The 27,357-nt window shown below is 44.2% G+C and overlaps 1 protein-coding gene across 6 annotated transcripts in view; it reads right to left on the bottom strand.

The window, feature by feature from the left end:
* LOC137373065 (LIM domain-binding protein 2) overlaps nucleotides 1-27,357 on the bottom strand; it is a 586,094-nt gene that overhangs the window by 127,560 nt on the left and 431,177 nt on the right. For all 6 annotated transcript variants that reach the window (XM_068037868.1, XM_068037899.1, XM_068037889.1 and 3 more), the window contains one exon: nucleotides 1,470-1,642. In XM_068037868.1, coding sequence (XP_067893969.1) covers nucleotides 1,470-1,642 — 173 coding nt within the window. The remainder of the gene's footprint in view (nucleotides 1-1,469; nucleotides 1,643-27,357) is intronic.

The following is a 27,357-nucleotide window of genomic DNA, read 5'->3' as shown; positions in this document are numbered from 1 at the left end:
TATATTGGTGTACAGTTGTCAGATTCTTTTAAAAGGTGCTATTAGTGCCTTTGAATCGAAAAAAAAAAGCTGAATTTTAAGAGCCTCTTCAAAACACCAAAAATGGGCATAATTAACAGAAATGCACAATGGTGATAAATTCGATCTGGGGTCAAGGCCAGTTTGTAGGTGGGGCAAATTGCCAGTGCAATGTTTTTTAAACCAGGACAAAAGATTGTAGCAACTCGCTTTGCTTGGATGTAACTTGCATTTGAAATTCCTCGATCTTTTGCACTAGTTCAACCAATTTCAGGCGAATTTTGCTGGAAAAATGTGCCTGGGGAAACTACGCTCAAAAATATTTCTGAAATGTTCGATATAGAGCAAAGGTGGGTAAATGAAGTTAAGGTACAGATCAGCCATGATTTAACTGAATGGTGGAACAGACTCGATGGAATGAATCGTCCACACTTGTCTATATGAGTGAGAGGTGTGGATGAGAGGGCAATGATGTAACTGAAGCCTTCACATACCCATGAAAGTGAAGAAAGTCCGATGGTCACCTGAACCTTAGGGCTGATTCATTGCTTGGAAATCTCTATTGTTCTGTCAGTATTTAATTTGAGACCTCTGTTAGTCTAATAGGCTGGAATTTTACCAGCCCCATGGTGACGGGCTAGGAGGCGGGAAGGCTGGCAAAATGACGTGGGAAGGTGCCAGCGGTGGAAAAGCTGACAGATATGCTGCCCAATAGGAGCCCAATTGAGCACTGAATGGCTAACTAAGGGCCTCTTCCTGCCTCCGTGTGCATTTTGCCAGAGTTGGCAGGGGGTCCGCCGGCAGGTGGGGAGACCGTCCAGTGAAAACTGGTAGTCTCCCAGTGGGCTCCAGGGGTGGGGCCTCCCTTGTGGGCACTCCATGGTCCATGAAGGGGCCCCCTAGCAACAATGGGCACCCCCGCAGGAATGACGTCACCTGCCCTCAATGACCCCACTCCCTCTGCCGCCACCCAATCGCTGGGGGTCTATCTGCCTGGCCCCTATGACGCCAGGCCCCATTTACCTATCTTCGAGAGCACACGGCCATCAATGTGCCCTCATCCTGCAGCCCCAACAATGGCCACCACCAGCAGTAGAGCTTTTAAGGCTGCCGAGCTGCTGGCCCAATGGCAGGCCGCTATTCCAATAGGGATGGCAGCCCCAGCAGTGGTCACTTAATTGGCTACCGCTGGGAATATGCCTCCCTGGGTCCCGCCGCCAGCTGAAACGAGGTTGCCTCCAGCAGCGAGACTGCAGCCTCCTTTACTAAATTCAGCCCATGATTTCTTTTTGCTGCTGCTATTGGATAATGACATGGATATTCTGGTTTAATATAAATTGTGTTTGACCTACCACATGAGTACATAAAATGACATATCTCACAGAATATTCTGGAAAGGTTAATTAGTTTGTAATTCGTCATCCTCCTCACATTTTCCTTCTTTCTCTTACCTTTGTAAACATGGGTTTGCCATGCTGGGTGACCATAGTACACTGGTCACAGTCTAGTGTGATAGATGAATTGTGGTAAGACTCCTTCGAGTGTTTAAGAACATAGTAAAGGTCTGTTACTCCCCCCTCAAAGATTGTACTGAAATAACGAGGAATAAGGGTTCTTCCAATAGCTGTTGAAGAAAAAATCACAAAGAAAGAGAATGAGATAAGTATGGATTACTTAGCCCCTTCGATCTTGGCTGTTTTTCATATTTTCAAAGTGCAAAATACACCAGCCAGGTTTAAAAATGTCACACTGGCGTATTACACCTATCTGCATAAAGATCTCTCAGTGAAGCTAATACATAAGTCACCTTAGTTTCAAATCATAAAAAACTAGATGAAGGTGTGATGTTCACCCTTCACCTTGCAGTATATACTACTTTTTAAAAATACAGAAATTCCACTAATTTCAATACTACTTTCTCCAGTTGCTTTTTAAAAACTTTATGCAAACATCACGACTTACTGAACTCTTGGAATGACAGGTGAGTATCACTTTACTATGAGATTTTGGCTCAATCCCAACACACAAACAAAATACAATAGCTACAAATAAGCATTAGCAGTGGCTTCAGACAATAGGACAATAGTGGCTAAGTTTGTGGTCATCCGAATCCCAACAATGCAGTTACAGCTGTGAACATTCTTCTAAATACTAGCTTTAAAAATACAAAGTTTTCTGTTCCTTCTGAAATAAAAACAGGAAATGCTGGAAATACTTTGTCATTTAATCTCTCCTGCCCTCCACCCTATCGCAGTCTTTCCCTTTTGCTCTTCTTCGCCCTCCCCCCTTTCACTTCCCAAAACGTATTACATTTCTAACTTTTCAGTTCTGAAGAGTCACAAACCTGAAACATTAACTCTGTTTTTCTCTCCACAGATGCTGTCTGACCTGCTGAGTATTTCCAGCATTTTCTGTTTTTATTTCAGATTTCCAGCATCCGCAGTATTCTGCTTTTGTATTTCCGTTTCTTCTCCTTACTGAAAGTTTTATTGCAGCACATTTTCCACAATTATCACCATTTTGGGAAACAATGTTTTCCATAAGAATTCAGATACAACAGGAAGAAAAGGATGTTTTCCAACATTATGTCAGGCAACAATTAAAATGGGGTCAGCTGATATGAACATATGACTAAGTAATAACATGCTCCTCTGGTTTACGAGATTTACAAGATATGATACATATTTCTGTCTGGAGTTAGTTACTACTGAATGGTCTGCATTATGAGAGGTGTTCCAGAGAACATTGTACCATTCCTTATGCTTTACAGAGAAAGAGTCATACATGTCACCCATGACGCATGAGTTTTTCACACTTAAGGATTATTAACAATGCAAGATCATACGTATGCAATCATATCAGCATAATGGTCCCCTGAACAAGGTGCAAATCTTGGTTACTGAAGCTTAGACCTTTCTTTCAAATCAAGAGACCTGTACAACATGCTTCTTCAAGAAGGAATTAACATCAGGATCATCTTTGCCTTGCCATCCTGTCTTGCTGCAAGATAAAGATGAGCTACATAAAGTTGGCAGTGCTTGCCTATTAACTGTTGACTTCTGGACCTCTGGGATGCTAATTTCTTTTGCTGTAAAGCTTTCTTTCACACAATCTTCCATTTCTAGCACTGTCATGCTCAGCTTTGTCTCCTATCCATCATTTTCCCTGTCTTCTTTTCTCTTTTCAAACTTGGTGGTGTTCTGCACATGGGCCCAGGTAATTCAGCCTCGACTTTTCAATTATAAAACACAGCAGGGCACTGATTAGTCGGCGACAGCAGTTAGCCTATGTGGAACTGTTCTTGCTGTGTACTCAAACAAGTGGTTCAAGATGTCGAATTTTATTTATTTCAGACCTTGCGTATTGAATATTTGTTGTCCACTATCACTGGAGGAACTAGATTTTGCAATCAGCAACAAAGCGATGGCACTCGCCACTGACCTCAAAGAAAGCCGCCCACAAAAATCTAGCAATCTCTGTGGTGTGGATTCCTCCCTTCCTTACGATAGTTTGAATCTATCGCCAAGACAAGGGAATCTCCAGATGTTCAGCGACAGTGATGTTATTAAATAGGGTAAGCAGCCAATCACATTAAAGTATTCTCACATACAGCACGCCAGGAAATAAAATGCACTGATTATCCCGCCGTCACTGGTATTTTACCAGGAGTGGAGGTGTCTTCGCCACGTGAGGAGGCTGCTCAGTAAAACAAGGCGCCTCCCTGTAGGCTGGGGGAGTGGGCATCCACCGTGGGCAATCTGTAGCCCACAGAGGGCCCCCGACGTCAAAGGCTGCCCTTCCGTAAAGAACCTCCCGTCCTCAACGACCACACCCCTCCCCACCTCGCTGGGGCCTGCTGGACTGGCCCTGGCGAGCCCGCCTCGTACCTGAGGTCTGGGGCTCCAGCGCTGCTCTTGGTCCTGGGCCTCCTGTAGTATTGACAGTGGTCACAGCTCCCAGTGGCGCTGCCAGTATTACTGAGCTGCCGGCCCTCTGATTGGCCAACAGCTCTTGGAGGCAAGAGCCTGTTCTTAAAGGGATGGGGACCCCGATGGTGGGCAGTTAATTGGCTGCTCACCATGGAATTCAGCTGGGGGTCCAAAACAGGGCTGAGGCAGGGTCGCCCCTGCCTTCTGGCCTGTTGCTGGGACACTTGTCTTTCAGAGAAAATTCAACCCAGCAAGACTCTACGGTCAAACAACCTCCCTGGCGCTGAAAATTAACTTTAACAAGCATACAGTGCTTCAGATTTTAATTATTGTTGGATTTTTTTTAAACCTAGTTTTTTAAACTTTTTCTTAGTTTTTTTTGGGCGGCACAGTGGCGCAGTGGTTAGCACCACAGCCTCACAGCTCCAGCGATGCAGGTTCGATTCTGGGTACTGCCTGTGCGGAGTTTGCAAGTTCTCCCTGTGTCTGCGTGGGTTTCCGCCGGGTGCTCCGGTTTCCTCCCACCTCCAACAGACTTGCAGGTTGATGGGTAAATTGGCCATTGTAAATTGCCCCTAGTGTAGGTAGGTGGTAGGAGAATGGTGTGGATGTGGTAGAAAATATGGGGGTAGTGGAGGGTTAGTATAAATGGGTGGTCGGTTGGCACAGACTCGGTGGGCCGAAGGGCCTGTTTCAGTGCTGTATCTCTAAATAAAAAAAATAAAAAAAATTTCATTTATATATCTTAATCCGATTTTTCATTCTCTCTCTTTCTTTCACCTTCCCTACCTGATTTGACATTGAATTCAATATTCTGACACTTCCTGGTTCAGACCATAGAATCACAGAATGGTTACAGCAGAGAAGGAGGCCATTTGACCCAGTCTGCCCATGCTGGCTCTCTGTGAGAGCAAACTCTGCTAATTCCATTCATCTGGCCTTGCCCCATAACCCAGCAATTGTTTTCTTTTTTAAAAGTTCTTCCATGGGATATGGGTGTCACTGGCAAGGCCAACATTTGTTACCTATCCCTAATTGCCCTGGAACTGAGTGACTTGCTCGGCCATTTCAGAGAGCAGTTAGGAGTCAACCACATTGCTGTGGCTCTGGAGTCACATGTAGGCCAGACCAGGTAAGGATAGCAGATTTTGTTCCCCAAAGGACATTAGTGAACCAGATGGGGTTTTACGACAATCGGTCATGGCACCATTACTGAGACTAGCTAGCAATTTCAGATTTTTATGAATTAATTGAATTTAAATTCCACCAACTGCCATGGTGGGTTTCAAACTCATGTTCCCAGGACATGAGCCTGGGCCTCTGGATTATTAGTTCAGTGACATTACCACTATGCCATCATCTCCCCTCTACAAGGGGGCTTGTCCGATTCCCTTTTGAAAGTCATGGTTGTATCTGCCACTGCCACTCTCAGGCAGTGCATTCCAGATCCTAACCATTCCCTGCATAGAAAAGTTCTTCCTCATGTCGCCTTTGCTTCTTTTGCCAATCACCTTAAATCGGTGTCTTCTAGTTCTCAATACTTCTGCCAATGGGAACAGTTTCTCACTATTTACTCTGTGTAGACCCCTCATGATTTTGAACACCTCTATCAAATCTCCTCTCAACCATCGCTTCTTTAAGGAGAACAATGCCAGCTTCTCCAATCTATCCAAGTAACTGCCCCTCATTCCTGGAACCATTCTTGTAAACCTTTTCTGCACCCTCTCTAAAGTGTTCTCATCCTTCCTAAAGTGCAGTGACCAGAACTGAACACAATACTCCAGTTGAGGTCGTTACAGCATTTCATAAAGTTTCATCATAACCTCCTTGCTTTTGTACTCTATGCCTCTCTTTATAAAATCCAGGATCCTTTTTGCCTTTTTAACCACTTTCTCAACCTGCTTTGCCACCTTCAATGTTCTATGTCCCAGGTCCCTCTGCTCCTGCACCCCCTTTAGAATTGTCCCCTTTATATTGCTGCTCCTCATTCTTCCTACCAAAATGAATCACTTCACACTTCTCTACATTAAATTTCATCTGCCATGTGTCTGCCCATTACACCAGCATGTCTCTGTCCTCTTGAAGTATATCACTATTCTCCTCACAGTTCATTTCATTGGCCTCCTTGTCTCGAGAGACAATGGGTAAGCGCCTGGAGGTGGTCAGTGGTTTGCGAAGCAGCGCCTGGAGTGGCTATAAAGGCCAATTCTAGAGTGACAGACTCTTCCACAGGTGCTGCAGATAAAATTGGTTGTCGGGGCTGTTACACAGTTGGCTCTCTCCTTGCGCTTCTGTCTTTTTTCCTGCCAACAGCGAAGCCTCTACGACTTGCCACGCTTTAGCTCCGCCTTTATGGTTGCCCGCCAGCTCTAGCGATCGCTGGCAACTGACTCCCACGACTTGTGATCAATGTCACAGGACTTCATGTCGTGTTTGCAGACGTCTTTAAAGCGGAGACATGGACTGCCGGTGGGTCTGATACCAGTGACGAGCTCGCTGTACAATGTGTCCTTGGGGATCTTGCCATCTTCCATGCGGCTCACATGGCCAAGCCATCTCAGGCGCCGTTGGCTTAGTAGGGTGTATATGCTGGGGATGTTGGCCGCCTCGAGGACTTGTGTGTTGGAGATACGGTCCTGCCACCTGATGCCAAGGATTCTCCGGGGGCAGCGAAGATGGAATGAATTGAGACGTCGCTCTTGGCTGACGTACGTTGTCCAGGCCTCGCTGCCGTAGAGCAAGGTACTGAGGACACAGGCTTGATACACTTGGACTTTTGTGTTCCGTGTCAGTGCGCCATTTTCCCACACTCTCTTGGCCAGTCTGGACATAGCAGAGGAAGCCTTTCCCATGTGCTTGTTGAATTCTGCATCGAGAGACAGGTTACTGGTGATAGTTGAGCCTAGGTAGGTGAACTCTTGAACCACTTCCAGAGAGTTGCCTCCGATATTGATGGATGGAGCATTTCTGACGTCCTGTCCCATGATGTTCGTTTTCTTCAGGCTGATGGTTAGGCCAAATTCGTTGCAGTCAGCCGCAAAACTGTCGATGAGTATCTGCAGACACTCTTCAGTGTGAGATGTTAATGCAGCATCGTCAGCAAAGAGGAGTTCCCGATGAGGACATTCCGTACTTTGGTCTTCGCTCTTAGACGGGCAAGGCTGAACAACCTGCCACCTGATCTTGTGTGGAGGAAAATTCCTTCTTCTGGAGACTTGAACGCATGTGAGAGCAGCAGGGAGAAGAAGATCCCAAATAGTGTAGGTGCGAGAACACAGCCGTTTCACGCCACTCAGGATAGGAAAGGGGTCTGATGAGGCGCCGCTATGCTGAATTGTGCCTTTCATATTATCATGGAATGAAGCGATGATACTTAGTAGCTTTGGTGGACATCCGATCTTTTCTAGTAGTCTGAAGAGACCACGCATGCTGACGAGGTCAAAGGTTTACTCATGAACAATTCTTCAAACTGACTGGTTAAGGAGATACACAGTAGCTTGCCCTGTTCACACAGGTCCCAGAGTCCCTGTAGAGGGTGGTGCGCCATTTACTCCGTTTCAGTGCAAAGTTACAGAACAAATCTGTGGGCAAGTGCAAATGTAATGTTCAACACTGAGAGCAAAATCCAGCCTAAAATATCACTAGTATACTGACAATTCTGTCACCTTTCCTGGGTTAAGAGGCTAGAAGTTAAGTTTTTTTTAAAAGCTTAAATAACCTAGCTGGTTCCTTGATTCCGAATGACAGCACCCATAGCTCCACCAATGGATAAGTGCACCATGTGCTATAGCAGAGTTGTCCAACATACGGCCCATGGGCCAGGATTCGAGGCACCAAAGGTTTCCATCAGGCCCGCGGATGTATTTCAGAGATGAAAAATTTTCTGTTTTTTTCTTCTTCCAGACCGGCTTTTAAAAAAAATTCACAAGTGAATTTCACAGCTGACAGGTGCTGCATGAGAGCGGGAACATCGGTTTCGGAACTTTGGGCAGATTCGGAGTTTTCCGGCAGATTCCGATTTTTTTAAAAAGCCTGCCAGAAAACCCTGAATCTGCCCGAAGGTCAGAAACCACTGTTCCTGCCCACATGCAGAACCTGTCAGCTGTGAAACTTACTTTCAATTTTTTTTTTAAAAACTGACCAGCCACAACACTCCTCTGCTGAGTGCTGCCGCTCTCTGTAACTGTCAGAGAGAGGAAGATGGAGAGAGAGAGAGGGGATAGAGAGACAGAGAGGGGGTCAGAGAGAAGGGGGGGGGGAAGAGAGAGAGGGGGGTTCGAGAGAGAGTGAGGAGAGATAGAGAGAAGGGGGCCAGAAGGGGGTGAACAGAGAGAAAGAGGGGGGAAAGACAGAGAGAGGTGGGGCAGAGAGAGAGGGGGAAAGAGAGGGGACAGAGAGAGAGAGAGAGAGAGAGAGAGAGAGAGGGAGGGAGGGACAAAGAGGGATGGGGCAGAGAGAGATGGCAGAGAGAGAGCGCATGGGACAGAGAGAGGGGGATAAAGAGACGGGGGGAGAGAGATGGGGGGAGAGAGAGAGAGGGGGACAGAGAGAGAGTTAGGGGGACAGAAAGGGGCGGGGAAGAGAGAGCACACACAGGACAGAAAGAGAGGGGGGTGCGACAGAGAGACAAAGAGAGAGTATTGAGGGACAGATAGAAAGGGGGCACAGAGGTGGGGGGACATAGAGAGCGAGGACAACACAGTGAGGGGAAACAACAGAGAGGCGGGAACAACACAGAGAGCGGGACACAGAGGGGTGATGACACAGAGGGGAGAGGACACAGAGGGGAGAGGACACAGAGGGGAGAGGACACAGAGGGGGGTGGACACAGAGGGGGGTGGACACAGAGGGGGGTGGACACAGAGGGGGGTGGACACAGAGTGGGGTGGACACAGAGTGGGGTGGACACAGAGTGGGGTGGACACAGAGTGGGGTGGACACAGAGTGGGGTGGACACAGAGGGGGGGAACATAGAGAGGGGGAAGATGGGGGGGGACACAGAGGGTGCGGGAGATGGGGGGGGGCACAGAGGGTGGGGGACACAGGGGACACAGAGGGGGGACACGGGGGACACAGGGAGAGAGACAGACAGAGAGAGACAGGGCAAGAGAGAAACATAGAGAGAGAGTGAGAGAGAGATTAAGATCACTCTTGACAGAGGGACATGTATTCGGAATACTTCACATTGCTACAAGTGTGCAGGCAAACATTGTCTACTTGTGCAAGCAAAAAAAATGCTAGGTATCTCACTAAATCAGTTTCCACATAGTGACGAGAATGTAAGTCAATAAATTAATCTTCTCATTTAAAGCTTCTTCACAAAAATGCACATCTGTTGTTGTTTAGCTTAACAGTAAGATAAATTTTTCATGCCTTTATCTTTCCAAAATTGTCTCACCGCCCCCCTGTGTAAGACAGAAATTTTAACGTGGTCCCTACATGCGAAAGGTTGGACAACCCTGTGCGATAGTATGAAGCTATTCTAGCAGGAACGGTGACAGATTGGGAAAGGGGGAGGTGCAGCGAGACCTGGGTGTCCTTGTGCACCAGTCACTGAAAGTAAGCATGCAGGTGCAGCAGGCAGTTAAGAAGGCAAATGGTATGTTGGCCTTCATCGCGAGAGGATTCGAGTACAGGAGCAAGGATGTCTTGCTGCAAATATACAAGGCCTTGGTGAGACCATATCTGGAGTATTGTGTGCAGTTTTGGTCTCCTCATTTGAGGAAGGAGTTCTTGCTATGGAGGGAGTGCAGCAAAGGTTCACCAGACTAATTCCCAGGATGGCAAGACTATCGTATGAAGAGAGATTGGGTCGATTAGGTTTGTATTCGCTAGAGTTTAGAAGAATGAGAGGGGATCTCATAAAAACCTACAAAATTCTAACAGGACTGGACAGACTAGATGCAGGAAGTATGTTCTCGATGGCGGGGGAGTCCAGGACCAGGGGTCACAGTCTAAGGATAAGAGGTAAGCCATTTAGCACTGAGATGAGGAGGGGTTTCTTCATGCAGAGAGTGGTGAACCTGTGGAATTCTCTACCACAGAAAGCAGTTGAGGCCAAATCATTAAATATATTCAAGAAAGAGTTAGATATAGTTCTTAGGGCTAAAGGGATCAAGGGATAGAGAGAGAAAGCGGGAACAGGGTACTGAGTTTGGATGATCAGTCATGATCGTATTTAATGGTGGTGCAAGCTCGAAGGGCCGAAGGGCCTACTCCTATTTTTCTATGTTTCTATCATCTGATATATTGTAAATGAGCGAACCTAAGTGCATGCTACAATTAACCTCAATATCCCAAAACTGAGGATCAGAGAGATAAAAGAGTTCTACTTCTCATCATGAGTTAGTTATACCTCAGCTCTGAACCCCTATGACTGATAGTAAGTGTGCCAAATTTCACCATTTAAACTTGTAAATGCCTGTTAAACCATCCCCCAGCAAGAGTTACCACATTTAGGAGTGGTGAGAATATTGGAGAAAAAAAAGTACTAAACAATGAGGCGGCGCAGTGGTTAGCACCGCTGCCTCACAGCTCCAGGGACCCGGGTTCAATTCAGGGTACTGCCTGTGTGGAGTTTGCAAGTTCTCCCTGTGTCTGCGTGGGTTTCCTCCCACAAGCCAAAGACTTGCAGGTTGGTAGGTAAATTAGCCATTATAAATTGCCCCTAGTATAGGTAGGTGGTAGGGGAATATAGGAACAGGTGAGGATGTGGTAGGAATATGGGATTAGTGTAGGATTAGTATAAATGGGTGGTTAATGGTCGGCACAGACTCGGTGGGCCGAAGGGCCTGTTTCAGTGCTGTATCTCTAAATCTAAAAAAAATATAATTTGCTATAGTTTTTTGTTAATCAATAATAGACAAAACACAGTTTCATGTCAAAAAAATTTCTAACTTAATAAATTTCACAGATTTATGCCACAAATTTGGGATACAGTCTGTTGATTTTTTTTTTGGTTATACAGCATTTCTCATTTGCATTGAAGTTCCAGTCATACTTTCTGAATAGGGCAAAGTAGTTGTTACTAAGCAACAATTCCTTCATGCAACATGAAACAACCATATTAATAGACTCTCGCTGACACAACCAGCTTTCTCTCTACTTGTCTTCTCTGCAAAAGATCCTCGCATCTCAATTCCATCACTCTGCACACGATGCTGTCTTTCTTGAAGGATAAAAATTCCTTTAAGGAAGCCTATTTGTGGCAGGTGCCCAGCTACACCAAGTGCTGTACCATCATTCAATTAACTCAGTAGCCACACCAATCTTACCTCAACAAACATTTTCTACCCATTTACAGACCTTTCAATCCCTACTTACAACAGCCACCCATTACATCTGTGACTCCACAAAATACACATGTCATTGTTCTCCAGTCTCTCTCAAATACAAAACATTTGTGACCTAAGATAGTATGGGAGAATGAACTATTAAAACCTAGTTAATAGCGACCAAGAAACCATTGTCGATTGTTGAAAAAACCCATCTGGTTCAGTAATGTTCTTTAGGGAAGGAAATCTGCCATCCTTACCTAGTCTGGCCTACATGTGACTCCAGACCCAAAGCAATGTGGTTGACTCTTGAAAAAATGCCCTCAGAAATGGCCTAGCAAGCCATTCAGATCAAGGGCAATTATGGATGGGTAATAAATGCTGTCCAGTGACACCCATATTCCACAAATGAATTTTAAAAAACTTAGCTTAATCAGCAATCCATCAAGTAAGGGATCAACCGGAAGAGACTGAAGGGGCAAGGAGGTCCAGAAATGATTCACATATGGAGTCTGGATGGAGCAGGCTTTACGAAGCAAATGGCCTTCTCACACACTGAACCTTACATTCTTAAAACTTTCCTCCTTCTTTCAGATGACGGTTGACTTGCATTTCCAGAAATATCTGTTTACATTTTAGATTTTCAATTTACGCATTTTTCTTTTTATCCTTACCGAAGACTACAAATTCACTGCTAACAATGTGCCCCTTGAAACATGTACTTCTCAGTGGTGACATCAAGCAACTCCTGCGATAGTGTTACAGTGAAATGATCTGTTCAGTGTGACATGCATACACATTTGTTACAATAAATATTTTATACTAAAACAGTATTAATGTATTTTTGTAAACGTACAAACTTATGACTCCTTCCTGCCCATTTGGAAATGCACACAATTTGATTACAAAATATTAAGTAGAGATGACACAGAGCAAGTGTATAACAGCTTTGATTATTTGAACATCTCACACTTCGGGCATAATCATAATAGAACCGACCCACAAGCTGTGGGGAGACCGGTAGCAGATCGGGAAACCTTTGTGAATTGAAAAAGGTTTTGCTGTGGTTGTTTAACTCAGCATCCCACTTCTGGGTTCCCTGGCAAATCACAGTGTGTGGGTACTTGTCAGTGAAGCCTCTGCATTTAAGGGGACCCCAGTAGGAGTCTGAATTGCTGCAGGAAAGCTTGCTGCTGAAGCATTCCGAAAGCAAGACGATGGAAGGAAGACATGGGAAGGCGGCCCCAGCTGTTTCTCTGACTCCTCCCTGGAGATGGTCATGGGCCAGGAGAGAAGTCCCCTTCCATGTGGATGGGAGGTAACGGCCAGCAAAATGAAGCAGGCATGGCTGCAAATAGCAGAGACTGTGAGCAGCAGGAGTGTGGTGCCCAAGACCTGGATTCAGTGCCAGAAAAGGTTTAATAACCTCATTATATCCGGCAAGATAAGTGTCATACCACTTTCAGGAAGCATCCATTCCTCTCTGGCCTTCCAAACATTCTCCTGCACAGCATTCCTCTGACCAACACCTTACAGTTCCAAACATTCCTTTCTCTCCAGGCACCTCCTCCAATCTCCATCACAACACTCACATTCACCCTCATCCTAGTGCCCTCTTGCACCCATTCCTCAAAGTCACCCTCCTCAAAATGTTCTCATTCCATCCTCAACACATTCACTTCTCACACTCATAACTCTCTGCCTTCTCATTGCAGAACAGAGCGCACAGCTTCAGGGAGAGACAAGGATGGACCTGCAGCCATGGCCTTCATGACCTCATTGGAGGAGGATGCCCTGGAGATCAGCAAGGTGGAACAAGTCCTGGTCAGTGGCAATGGAGAGATGGGGGTGTCCCAGAGACCTGGTGACAGCATTAGATATTATACAGCCACATGGCACTTAACAATCACTCATGTTGAATTGATGTCACCACAAACTGAACTATAATGATTTTCACAATGCTGAGTTCGTAGCCTTTTCCCACGTCAGCACTAACTCATGACTTTGATCTCCCACAGCACCTTCATGGGTGACAGAGGAGCTGATGAGGGACCAAGGCTGAGAAGACCTCAGAGGAGGGTGAGCACTCAGAGGATGCAACAATATATGTCTCCACCAGCACAGATACATACACCTTGGTGGTTGCTGCAGTAGAAATAGCAGGGCTATCACATTGTGAGCAGCACATCACGTGAGCAGAAGACAGGGACAGCATTGGAGAGGTTCCATCAGAGGGCACAGGACACTCCAAACTCTGTTCTGTTGGACTTAGATGCTGATCCTTGGGGGTCATTCACAAAGAGAGAATTTGTAGAGCAGCAACAGGAAATTTCCAGAGCCAGTGCACACTCTTGGAGCGAGAATGGAGGAGTCCATCTCTAGCATGAATGACGGCACAGAAATGATGGGCCAAGTGGCCTCTTTCTGTGCCTTAAACTTTCTATGATGTCTCAGGCATTTACAGTGATGCCCACCTCCATGGAAAGAGTAGCCACCTGCTTGGAGAATCAGATGTGGCAGACAACCGAGTGCATGCTGGCCCAGACCAATGGCCTGCAAGCTCAGTTTGCCACTTTAAACAGGATGGAGCAAAGCCTCGTCTTGGTGGCTCAACGTCTCATTGACATACTGCCAAATGCTCTTGCCTTCTTGGCTAGCAGGCACGTCCAGGTTGGCCATGAGCGAAATGATGGAGAAAGGGCAGCTGCCACTGTGGACTCTTCTCAAGGCGTCCTACCTTTCATCCCTTGACCCCTCCCCAGAAAGAGCCACACATGCTGTCTCCTGCCCCAATGACCAAGCTGCCCCTGTAGAGATGCAGGTGGGGCAGTCTTATTTATTCTTTCCTGGGATGTGAACTTCGCTGGTAAGGCCAACAATTATTGTCCATCCCTAACTGCCCTTGAGAAGGTAGTGGTGAGCTGCCTTATTGAACTGCTGCAGTCTATCTGGTGTAGACACACCCACAATGTTGCTAGGGATGGAGGGAGTTCAAGGTTTTTGAATCAGCAACAGTGAAGGAACAGAGATATAGGCCCAAGTCAGGATGATGTGTGACTCGGAGGGGAACCTGCAGGTGGTCGTGTTCCCATGCGTTTGCTGCCCTTGTCCTTCTAGGTGTAGAGGTTGTGGGTTTAGAAGGTGCTGTTGAAGGAGGCTTGGCAAGTTGCTGCAGTGCATCTTGCAGATGGTACACACTGCTACCAATGTGCACTGGCAGTGGGGGGAGTGAATGTTTAAGGTGATGAGTGGGGTGCTGATCAAGCGGGCTGCTTTGTCCTGGATTGTGTCGAGCCTCTTGAGTGTTATTGGAGTTGCACTCATCCAGGCAAGTGGACAGTGTTCTATCACACACCTGACTTGTGCCTTGTAGATGGTTGACAGGCTTTGGGGAGTCAGGAGGTGGGTTACTCAGTGCAGAATTCCCAGCCTCTAAACTGCTCTTGTAGCCACAGTATTTATGTGGCTGTTCCAGTTCAGTTTCTGGTCAATGGTAATCCCCAGCTTGTTGATGGTGGGGGATTCAGTGATGTAATGCCGTTGAATATCAAGGGGAGATGGTTAGCTTTTCTCTTGTTGGAGATGGTTGCCATTTATCAGCACATGCCTCAATGATGTCCAGGTTTTGCTGCATATGGACACGGACTGCTTCAGTAGCTGAGGAGTCAGAAATGGTACTGAGCACAGTAATCATCAGCAAACATCCCCACTTCTGACCTTATGTTGGAGGCAAGGTCATTGATGATGCAGCTGAAGATGGTTGGGCCTAGGACACTGCTTGAGGAACCCCTGCAGTGATGTCCTGGGGCCCTCACAGACTCCAAAACCCAGAAACATCTGCCACAGGCATCTCATGTTTAAGAGCAGGGAAACGGGCAGCCTGCCACCAACTCAACTGAAGCCACAGAGGTTGCACCACATAAGAGAAAGCAGATGAGAAAGATGTATTAGTTGCATAAGGGGATTCATTTGGGTACTCATACCAATGTTAACGAAGTTACGCTGATTTTTTTCAACGAATTAAACACTTTATTGGAACTCCTCATTCTCCTGGCGTCTACTTTGCTACATCCTCCAGTCAACCTGGGCAGTAGCCTTCAGGTGAATGGTATGACAGCTTTTATGAGAAGGAAAGGGTGTGAAGATGATGGCTGGCTGGTTGACTGCTGGATTGAGGTGTGTCTTGGGTGGGGGGGCGGGAGGTAGGTGCTGGGCACAGGGTTTCTGATGGCACTCACAGATGGCTTCACAGATTGGGCTGAATTTTATGCTCCTCTGTAAGGCGGGTTTTTGGGTGGGGCAGGGGGCAGACAATCGGCGTGGATTTGTCTGCCACGGAATCCGACGCTGTAATGCTGTGTTCCTATTCTGTCGGAGGCGGTGAAGTGTCATGGCGGAACTTCCACCCCGCTGCGACGGCATTGAAATTTACATATGTTTAACACTCTTTCGCACATGTCTAAATATATTTAACAGCGGCCTTACCAGGCGTTTGCCTTCTTGTGTCAGCACTCACGTGCCTTCAGTTTCGCATCTTTCAAAAGCTGGCACAAGTCCTCGGTGACACCACTACTATCTCAGGGAAGTGGTTAGTTCGTAGAACTCGGCAACTGCATTGTCTGTGGGGGCGGGGGAGGGGGGGCGGTGGGTTTGGAAGAACTCGGCAAGTGGTGGGTGTCTGTGACGTGCGGGGTGGGTGGGGGGAGGGATTTCGGAGAACTCAACAGAGGTGGTGTTTTTTTTTTGGAAGGCCAGTGCAGGGTACTGAAATGTTGCTGGTTAATGATACCTCGCAGTTTTGGAAATGTTGCGGGTCAATCCATACCATGGAACTAATGTAGGCTTCCTGTAACCAAAATTCCAACACTTCTTTGCCCAAATAGGTAAACTTAACCTTTGAAGAAAGCCGAAGGTCCAAGGAGGACAGAGATGGGTATGATTCACCCTGTTTCTTGGACTCCCGTGCAGTGCAGTGATCCCCAGAGGCAGCTGCAGCGCAAGAGGAGCCTCCTAGATGTGATCAGCAGCAGCCGAGAAAGCAACGAAGAGCACAGATACAAAAGCGAATATATAGAACTCACCTGACATACCTGCAGATGTCTGAGCGGAACTGCCGGAGAAGACTGCGACTGTCCAGAGAGACCATCACAGACTTTTGCGCACTGCTCAATGACGATTTGCGACCAATGGTTTTTGATGGTCACCCTATGCCTATGGCCCTGAAGATTACGGTGGCCCTACACTTTTATGCCACTGCATCATTCCAGGGATCCACCGGGGATATGTTTGGGGTCTCTCAATCCGCAGCATATCACTGTATCAAGGAGGTGACCAATGCTCTGTTCAGGAGGGCCTGTGGCTATGTGCACTACAGGACAGACCCTGAGAGTCAGGCCAAGAGCGCCATTGGATTTGGGGCCATTGTGGGATTCCCACAGGTCCAAGGTGTGATTGACTGCATGGGTGGCCATCAAGGCTCCCACGGAGCAACCAGCCGCTTTCATCAACAGGAAGGGTTTTCATTCCACTAATGTACAACTTGTATACGGCCACAGAAGGTGTTTCTGGCAAGCATCTGCCCACTTTCCTGGAAGCTGCCGTGACTCATTCATATCATAATATAAAAGCAAAATACTGCAGATGCTGGAAATCTGAAATAAAAACAAGAAATGCTGGAAATACTCAGCAGGTCTGGCAGCATCTGTGGAGAAAGAAGCAGAGTTAACGTTTCAGGTCAGTGACCTTTCTTCAGAACTGACAAATATTAGAAACGTAAAAGGTTTTAAGCAAGTAAAGCGGGGGGGGGGGGGGGGGGGGGGGCAAGAGATAACAAAATAGAAGGTGTTGATAGGACAGGGTCACAAAGAATAACTGACCAGAAGGTCATGGAACAAAGGCAAACGGTATGTTAATGGTGTAATGAAAGACAAAGTGTTAGTACAGAAAGGGTGTGAATTGACTGTAAAGCACAAAGCACTCCAAGAACAAACATTAAAAAAACTTTAGAAAAAAGAAACAGTGGGTAGGCACAGTAGAAACAAACTAACCAAACTAAAAAATAACCAAATAAAAATAAAAAAATAACATAAAAATGGGGGTGGTTGGGGGGGGGGGGGGGGGGGGCGGGTGCGGGCCGTCATGCTCTGAAATTATTGAACTCAATGTTCAGTCCAGCAGGCTGTAGCGTGCCTAATCGATAAATAAGAAGCTGTTCCTCGAGCTTCCGTTGATGTTTGCTGGAACACTGCAGCAATCCCAGGACAGAGATGTGAGCATGAGAACGGCGGCAGGGGGTGGGGGGTGTTGAAATGGCCAGCAACCGGAAGCTCGGGGTCATGCTTACGGACTGAGCCGAGGTGTTCCGCAAAGTGGTCACCCAATCTGCGTTTGGTCTCCCCAATGTAGAGGAGACCACATTGTAAGCAGCGAATAAAGTATACCAAATTGAAAGAAGTATAAGTAAATCGCTGCTTCACCTGAAAGGAGTGTTTGGGGCCTTGGATAGTGAGGAGAGAGACTCATTCATACTTCGGCAGTCCCAGGTGCCACGTATTTTCACTCCCCCCCCCCCCCACCCCCACTATCTCCCTCACATTCAAAGGTGGATTCTCGGGGATAAGGGCTACCCATTGAGGCTTCTGACGCCTGTAAGGAACCCCAGCAAAGATACGGAAGAGTGTTACAAAGGCTATCAAGGCTCCACCCGAGTGAGCATCGAGCAGGCCACTGGTATGCTGAAGAGGCGGTTCCCCTGGCTTGATAGATCTGGTGGAGTCCTTCAGTATGCCCCACAGAAGCTTGGCGCATGTTGTGGTTTGTTGCGTTCTACATAACATAGCACTGTAGAGAGGCAGGCATTGCAAGAGGAAGACATGGAAATATGAAACTTCCTCTGACGAAGACGATACAGAGGGCACACAAGGCTAAGCAGCCACAGAAGATCCTAGCAGAGTGATGGAGGGCAGACATCTTGGGCAACGCGCAAGGGAGGCAAGGCAGAGCCTTATAATGGAGCATTTCCAAAATCCATGACTTGCAATAAATATACTTCTGACCAAACTCACTTTCATGCATGTAATGTCAAGTTTCCTGCCTCCATACTATCTTACCCTCCAGCATAAATGGCAACAAACAATTCAGCCAGTGCCCATGTGACATAATTTGAGTAATGAAACAATCATGCTCATTGGCATGTTAATGATGTCAGTGGTCACTTTGCCAAGCAGTAAGGCATTTAAGTGGATTGCAGGAGTCACACTCATGCCATGGTCGACTGCGGTTATCCATCAATGAAGGCTGAGGATTTGCACCAATGAATTTTTAATTACATTAAACATGAGGTATCTGTTTCACCCGTGAATACCCATGTGTGTCAAGGTGACAAGGTGAGGTATTAACAAAGGGGACTTGATTCACATATGCAGCCAGTCATCTGCCCTCAATCTGCTATGACTACTCTGTCTTTGAAATGGCAGTGGCACCCATGTGGCAAACTGTGTAGTGACAAGCAGATCACACCAAGTAATTTTGGAACATGACACTTACCTTTGCTGAACACAGGAGGTCATTGACTCTCCTCCTACACTGGACCCAGTTTACATCGGGTGACTCCATGGCTACTAACCTCCTCTGTGATTTCCATGTAGGCCTTGCTTGGTGAGATGGAAGGACCTCCCACCGCATAATCGCAGTGGTGTGGCCGATCACAGGACAAGCGGGAGCGCCGCCATTTTGTGCAGCCGCCACCGCTTCTGGCGGCGCGATCCGAAAATTCAGCCCATTAAGTGAAGCAAGCCTGGATGAGTCTGTCACAGGTTTCTCTGGCAGCCAGGTGTGCGACAGAAGATGCCATAGCCACAACTGTCTCCTCCTCTTCCTTTCCCTTCTTCTCCCAGGATGCTGGCCATTCTGCAACTTCTCTTCCAGCAGCTCAATTCCTCTCTGCAGTGCAATGTTGTGAAGGGCACAGCAGACCACAATAATCCTGGAGACCCTTGATGGGGCATATTGAAGGGTACCTCCAGATCTGTCCAGGCATTGTTGAAGCAGAGTTCATTATTTCTTTTAAAATTAGACTGCTATTTGAAAAAGAGGAATAATAAAGGTATGGAGAGCAATCAGAAGAATATGATTCGATACGGAGAAAAACATCAGCACAGATCTGATGGGCCAAATGACTTGTATCGTCGCTGTAGCATCCTATAGTTTACTATGAACAGAAGAAGAGAAACTAAAATAGAAAACACTAAAAATGAAAAAAGACAATCATATAAAAACAATGTAACATGATAATCAAAGCAAGACTTGAATATGCATTCCTTGTTTTTGTAATGTTCCATTAAAAATTTCTTATTTGTGCATATGCAAATCACATAAAATATTGCTTATAGCCTTATAAATAGAGTCAGTGCATTTCAAATGATATTTTAATGTTTAAGACATATACAGTTAAGAACTGGAAAAATTTGACAGCTGTTGATTTGCTAACAGCACATTATACCAAGTGTAAGCAAGATCGTGTTTGACACACTTATACACACACACAGTCTGACCTTTGTTAGCTGTTAGAAGCTAAAAAGTATACAGGACAATAGTTTTATTTCTATCACGGGTTCTCCCTTTTATAGCTACATATTGGCTTCCTTCTTGTTTCCCCTCTGAAGACTTTCGACTGCCGTTAACATTGTTCATCATCTGACAGCCAGCATTCTTTGCGTCGCAGGACAGGCTCTCCCTTCCTCCATGGATTCTTCCTCCCTTTAATGTGCAGTAGATCATAGATCACCACTATTCTAACCTCTATATTTTGGCGAGGGTTTTGAATTCTCTTTCTCCAGCTCCCCTCAACCAAGTGATTTTTTTCTGGTTTCCCAAAGCCCTGTGTTAGCTGAGGCTGAAAGGACAGGCAGGCACTGCTCCAAGGCATCCAATGCCACCTGGAACCATCCACTGACAGATGTGCAAAATTAACCTGATAATGAGTCTCCTGTTAATTTTCCTCTTAGCCTGGCCTCTACATCAATATCTGAAATTGAGAGCTTAGGACTGTCAGTGCAAGGGGACAGACTGCAAAGGGGCATAAACAACACACACATACATTGCGCCCACTCTGTAGATGTCACACTTGGTTCTAATACACCTGCTGCCCATGGGACCTGCATTCTTCTACCTGCAAGCCACCTTAGTTAGTCTGTCAATTATATTGCAGGAAGAACACAGGGACATTATAATCAGTCCTCTCAAAGTTAGCAGTGTGATTTATTTTTAAATTCACTGCTATGTGATGCGGTGGGATTTATGAAGTATAAGGACAGTGATGTCAATTGCTGCCTTTTCTCCAGATGAGACAAGGTTACTTCCTCTGCTGGTACTAATGAATGAAAAAGATTGTGGCCAAGAGTATCTGCTTTGGGAGCAATCGGTGATCTGAGTACTAATTGTGCTGGTTTCAGAAGTGATCTTATTGCTTAGGTTTCCACTCAAACTCATTTACATATCGGCAAATGTAAAATCTGCCATGAACCAGCACAATCAAGCACTTAGGGGTAGCCTGGTGCAATTTTATTAATACAGCTGAAAATGGGTTTCTCACAAAAAATAGCATTTTTTAGTAAGAGTGTCTAGTTCACCACCTGTGAGGAACCTGATTTTAAATAACTGGAAATAGCTTTAAAAGAACTATACAGACCATTCATTAGTTATATTGGTGTACAGTAGTCAGTTTCATAGTAAATTAAAAACAAAACAGAAAACTTTTACAAGATGCTTATTAGTGTCCTTGTGCCTAAAAAGGCTTAATTTTAAGAGCCTACTCCAAGGCCCGCAAATAGGGTGAATTTGGGTGAATTACACTCAGCGCATCCTAGCAAAAACTCTAGGTTTTAATGTCAGCCTCAATTTCCTGTCCAATGTTGCTCCTAGAAACGGTCAGATACAGTAACCCCCTCCCTGGGCTTCCAAATGTCAATGAGCTGTAAACTCACTAAGTACCCACATTAGGGTGGCATAGTGGCGCAGTGGTTAGCACCGCAGCCTCATAGCTCCAGGGACCCGGGTTCGATTCTGGGTACTGCCTGTACGAAGTTTGCAAGTTCTCCCTGTGACCGCGTGGGTTTTCGCTGGGTGCTCCGGTTTCCTCCCACCGCCAAAGAATTGCAGGTGATAGGTAAATTGGCCATTGTAAATTGCCCCTAGTGTAGGTAGGTGGTAGGGAATATGGGATTACTGTAGGGTTAGTATAAATGGTGGTTGTTGGTCAGCACAGACTCGGTGGGCTGAAGGGCCTGTTTCAGTGCTGTATCTCTAAATAAATAAATTTCATCAAACTAATTAACTCTACTGGGGTCTGACATCACAACTACCTATGTGAAAGAGTAGCCTTTAAAATTCTAAAGTTTTTCTTTTGACTACTTTAACATTCTAAATCTAGTGGTTAATTGAGGAAATAAATCAGAAATAACCCAGAAATATAGGGCGAAGTATGAGTGTAACGCAGATATAGGCTGTCCCTGCTGGAGTAAGATATTCTCAGTGGTACTGCGCAGATATCAATTAAAAATTTTTGGTCTTTTCATGTTAATTTTGTTGTTTCATAGCAAAGATCTGTGACCAAAACCTACTGGGAAGGGAATACAGTGACACACCAACAATACTGACTGAGTCTAATGAATTCACAGGACATTATTAAATTCAGATACTGCAAGTACAGTATATTGAATAAGGGTGATCAAGATGAAGAATGGATACAGAGCTATGTGGGTGCTCATTGCTCATATAACTTTACAGCTCTGACTGGAATTGTCCTACTTACCACATGTGACAGAGTAATTGCTTCAAACTGAAAATTAATTTGTGTCAATCAGGATGAAGATGGCAGCTTATCGTTGCTCCCAATGTATCAGGTCAAATTAGAACTAAACTACACACAATTGTGGCTGCCATTCATGATTCGAGGACAGTAAATGCGCATGTCTTGTATTTCTATATTGGTTCTACATTTGTAGAAAAATTTATTATGATCATGTTTTGTTCTATTAACTGAAGAGAAAATCTGAGGCATGAACAGTAAATGCAAAATAATCTCAAAGGTTACTAAGAGAATAGATATATTTTGTGATACAATATTCACAGCAATAGTGCTCTTGGAAAGAAATTTTATAAAACAAGAAAAAAAAAGAACTTCTCAAATGTTTTTGTTTCCCCTTCAATTTATCTCCAGCTGTCTCAGTAGAGATGCTGGAGCATGGTTTCATATGTGCTGTTCGCATGAGATCTTATTCAAAAGCCATACTCCGTGTATGAGCTTGGAGTGTGAGTGTCGGCAAGCTATTTGCTGTAGGGCATCAAAGCCAAACTTGAACTTGTCTTCAACTAATTTGAACAGGTGTAATTCCAACAGGAGTTACTAGACAGCAAACTGGAATAAGAAAACGAACTAATTTTTGTTCACATCTCTATTCTGGAAATCCTGAGGCTAATTGCAACAAAGATCACCTCAGTGCAGACCATAGGGTGAATATGGAATCTTCCCCAAGTATATATGGCCCAGTTCCACATTTAGGCAATGTCAGTGACAACTGAGACATTGGAAATCCCTACTGAGTTCTTTATTTAGCTGCTGCAACTGAAATGTACATATAAATCTGACTGAGCTATGACGTTATTTGAACCCAAGCAAAAACCAAGTCACCTGGCCCCATATGGTCGGAATACAACAAAGTGCAGTGTAAAATAAAATATCAAGCCGGCAGTTTGAAGGATCAAGTGGGATCTCAAAAGGGAGCCTTAATAAATAGTGTATGGATCCCATAATATCCTAGACTTTTGTTTCCAGCAGAAGTTCTTATGAATGGACTTAGGAGGTCACTCCAGAAATTACTGATTCCTTCACTGCCACAGCAAGGTACAATATTTGATCTTCCCCAATAGAGTACAGTATTACTATTGGTGGTTTAAGCCTGATCTTCAATGACCTCAACAGCTTCATCAAAGCAACTGATGAGACTGATAATTGGGAGGATGGGGTTATGTTCTAAAGTATGTAGTTTTCCCTCTCTTAATTCCTTTAAAGTTGGATGAACCTGGCATATCTTTCCTGTCTCACTTTTGTATAATCGTTTACGTTATCATCTTCCTTTTTTTTCCCTTTTTCTGCCTTCCAAGTATTCTAGAAGTAACCAAACAAGGCTGCTCATTAGAGTTAGGTAATATCCATTGCAATGAATTAAAATATTTTTATTGCCAGAAAGCACTATTGTGAATAAGTTGATTATGAGGAGTTTCACAGAGGTAGAAGCATAGTTCTTGACATGTGTACGACATAGACAATACCATATTTTCCTAAGGATCATCAATGTTCTGTTTAATACATTCTTTGTGTGACAAGTTTAACGTACGTGCTATCTCGGCTCTCCTCAACTTCCACTGTAACTTCAGCAGAAACTCTTGAGAAATGGAGTGCATGCCAAAGTTGTGATGGGAGATTGGGGGGCAGACCATGCAGAAACTCTAGGCAATGCTCTTGCATTCACATGTATTTTCTAAATGTTTCAAATAATAAGTATAAAAATTTGCAGCACAAGATAAAGAATACCCATTATTGATTTGAGAAAATCCTTTAATCTGATTAAAAGAACATATATCATACTGGAGTAACATATCTTGCACTCAAAACCTTTTTGTTTTCCTATAAATTACAACAAAGAGGCATTATTGTTCTTTGTGATAAATGAATTGAAAGCTTAAAAGACTGGAATTATTTCATGATGAAACCTGCAAGGAATTTTGCTTTGCTATTTTCAGTTTTGATTTTGCTACTGATGCAGCATAACATGCTTTCCCATAGGACTATTTGAAAATATTCAGACTTCTGAGTACACTCTATGCTGAAAGGTGCACTCGAGAGATGAAATTAGCAATTACTTGTTTCACTAAATGTTTAAAGCAGCATATGCCTCTTAAGTATTATGTATCCATATATGCATAATCTACAAATAATTAACATTGTGGTAATTAGTCACATTAATTTATGCCACTGTATTAAATTATTTCCTCAGAGACATTAGGAAAGATGCCAACAATTTAAGCCAAAGCATGTGAAATTTCACTTCAGGTTAAAACAAGTGCTTTGATTAATACTACATAAACATGTGGCAGCTGGGACCAGAGAAGCAGATCAACTAGTATGAATTACCAATACTGAGATTAATTCTGACAATTCAAAGTTGACAGAGAAGATAATCAAAAAGGCTCTCCCTCCCTCACCAAAGAAGCATTCCTACACAAGTAAGTCAGTTCTCAAGGGCAAAATAAAATGTGTTTTACTTGGGTTATCAGGTATGAAAGCAGTAAAACTCTATAACAGTAGTCAAATAATATGGCACACTTCTCAAGTACAAAGCATCAAAAATTCAAGTCTCAGCTTCAGCAGGACAATTTCTTCAGTTCTCAAAAGCTGGTAGATAAAGCAATGAATGGCAACAGTTTCTACATTTGGGTAGCTTAATATATTTAGTCCTAATTCAGTGAAGAGTCTGACCGTCTGATAATTGTATGAATACAGAATAAAGGCTGGTCCCGATATTCAGGCAATATCGTACCTCACAATTCCCTTCACCATCAACGTTTTCACTTACCCAACTCTCTATCAAATTTGCTGATAAATTGAGCGCCCATTGCCTCCCTTGGCAGTCCACTCCTTAAATTCAACACCCTCTACATGAGATAGTTAACTTTAAACTACCATTCCCCCCTTCAACTTCTTAGTTTTAGGCTACAGTCTCTGACTGTAAAAGCTGTATTATTATGATTACATTAAATACATCAACATTTATCTTGCCTACATCCTTCAGGAATTTGACTATTTCAATAAAATCACTCCTGACCCTTCTCTTCACCAATGCAAACAATTCTAACTTTTGCAGCTTTTCCATATAACTCAAGTGCCTAATCCCAACTGTCATATTAGTTGCCCTTGGGTTACCTTCTTAAATGCTTGCATGTCATTCTCATAAGACATGCTTAAGCACTTGCTACTGGCGAGATACAGATTGTTGTTAGTGAAGACCCAGGAGAGCATTTGATCAACTCCAACATCCTCTCAGTCAACCAGGATATACAACCAGGGAGGACAGAGATAAGACACCTTGGAGAATAACAGATACTGAGGAATAAATAAAATAAAGCAATCAGATTGAGAGATTCAGATGACACCAAGGTTTCAAACCATTACTTCAAGCTCAAGCTTAGTCTGGAGCTGTAAAATCTTCAACATATGGCATCTGCTATATTCTGGCATACATTCTATTTAATTTTGATGTGAAAGTTTAATTCTGTTTTGGGTCAGTGCTGGCTGTGTGAATGCCAACTGTCAGCGTGTTCTATGTTCCTGTTGCTTAATGATGGTCACAAATTATATTAATGACACTGATGTAATAATTGATGAAAATTGAGGAATTACTAATCGATTCCAAGGAAATCCCTATGCCAAATGTAGATAATTTTTAAAAACCTCAATGAGATGGAATACTTCACAAATTCAAAATAAGGCTGTCTGAATTTCTTTTGCTTTTCCTGTAAATATTGCAAATAACAACATGCGACCTAGCAAAAAATTCAGTACATCTACATAACTGATCGTTAATCCAGAAGAATCGCATTATATTTAGTCTTTTTTTCACAATTAAATGTTCCAGCTGCAATGATAACTATTATCCACTGCATCTCTGTGGATCAAAAAGATTAGCAGGTAAAATATGGAAATGTAACAGAAAATCAGGCTTTGAAAAATACTGTTTCACTGTAAAGGGTTAAAACAGAGCCTGTTTTTTGCAGCAAACTAGTCTTCTGGGCACAGAGGTCTAGAGGTTGCAAATGCATATGTAAATGAGGATTAGACGAAGTGATACTATTGAAGCAATTTTTTAAAATAGCAATTCTGTTAAAATATAAAATTACAGTGTGTCTTAGGTGCAGATATGTCATGCTGAGAAAGATTCAAAGAGAAAACAGCACACTAAAGGGAAAAGGACTTTTTTTTCATAAAATCCTGAGAATGAATATAGGCTAAGGAATAATATTCATCAAATAAATGAGCCAATGCATTATTGTACTTTGTGCTAGAAGGCAGAACTGCTGCTCTTTGCTCTTGTTTAATGCAATTCGTTCTGTTAGAAAGGATATTAAATTTCCACCTTGATTTTTAATGAATAGCTGCACTGATGCATTGCTCAAATCTCATACATCTTGTAATGTGAGTGTCACTCCGTCATACTCTGATAAATGTGAAACATGTGAAATGCAACTGGAAAAGCCATCCCTGCAAAGATCATGGGTGTGAAACTCGCAATAGCAATATTGATACCGAACGCCTTAAGTTAGACCTTCGTGCACCCCAATCCTCCAGTGGTGAATCCACAGTGCAATTTACTGGAAAAATATGAGAATATGTCGCAACAAGCATAGCAGCCCATCCAGGCAGCGCAGCCAATGTCTGATCCACATCCAAGGTACTGCAGCTAAGGGACAGATTATTTAATGTTCCATGGAAGTAAAAAAGCTAAATGATTTGTGGAAGTTTCCCATCTTCATATTTTAAAAATTGTTTTGTCTAGGAGTTTTTTAAATTCAGTAAGGATGGGGTGAAAGGGCTCTATCTCTTAAAAAGGGCTACTCAATGTTGTTGTAATTAAGTGATCATTTCTTTTCAGTAAGTGGCTGGTGGCTTTATTTTAAACAAAGCCATGAAATTAAAGTAAGACTAGTTTGACAGAAGGTCTGAAGCTACTATCCCTTTGCTATCATTGGCTGCATCTCTCATCCTGGAACTGTCTGAGGCTAAACCACATGGTTCGCAACTTTGGTGTCATATCAGACCCCAAGATGAACTTTCGGCTACATATCCGTGCCATCACTAAGACCACATATCTCCAGATTCCACACCTGCCTCAGTTCATCTGCTGCTGAAATCCCTCTAAGATTTGACTATTCCAGCACACTCTTGACTGGCTTCCCATGTTCTGCCTGTAAACTTGAAGTCATCCAAAACTCTGCCGTCCGTGTCCTAACTCGTACCAAGCCTCCTTCACCCATCACCCTTGTGCTCGCTGACCTACACTGGCTCCTTGTATCTGTGCTCC

The sequence above is a fragment of the Heterodontus francisci genome, chromosome 1 (assembly GCF_036365525.1).
Source record: "Heterodontus francisci isolate sHetFra1 chromosome 1, sHetFra1.hap1, whole genome shotgun sequence".
Classification (NCBI taxonomy): domain Eukaryota; kingdom Metazoa; phylum Chordata; class Chondrichthyes; order Heterodontiformes; family Heterodontidae; genus Heterodontus; species Heterodontus francisci.
The sequence above is the reverse complement of the archived record's forward strand: the minus strand, read 5'-3'. Positions and strand labels throughout refer to the sequence as shown.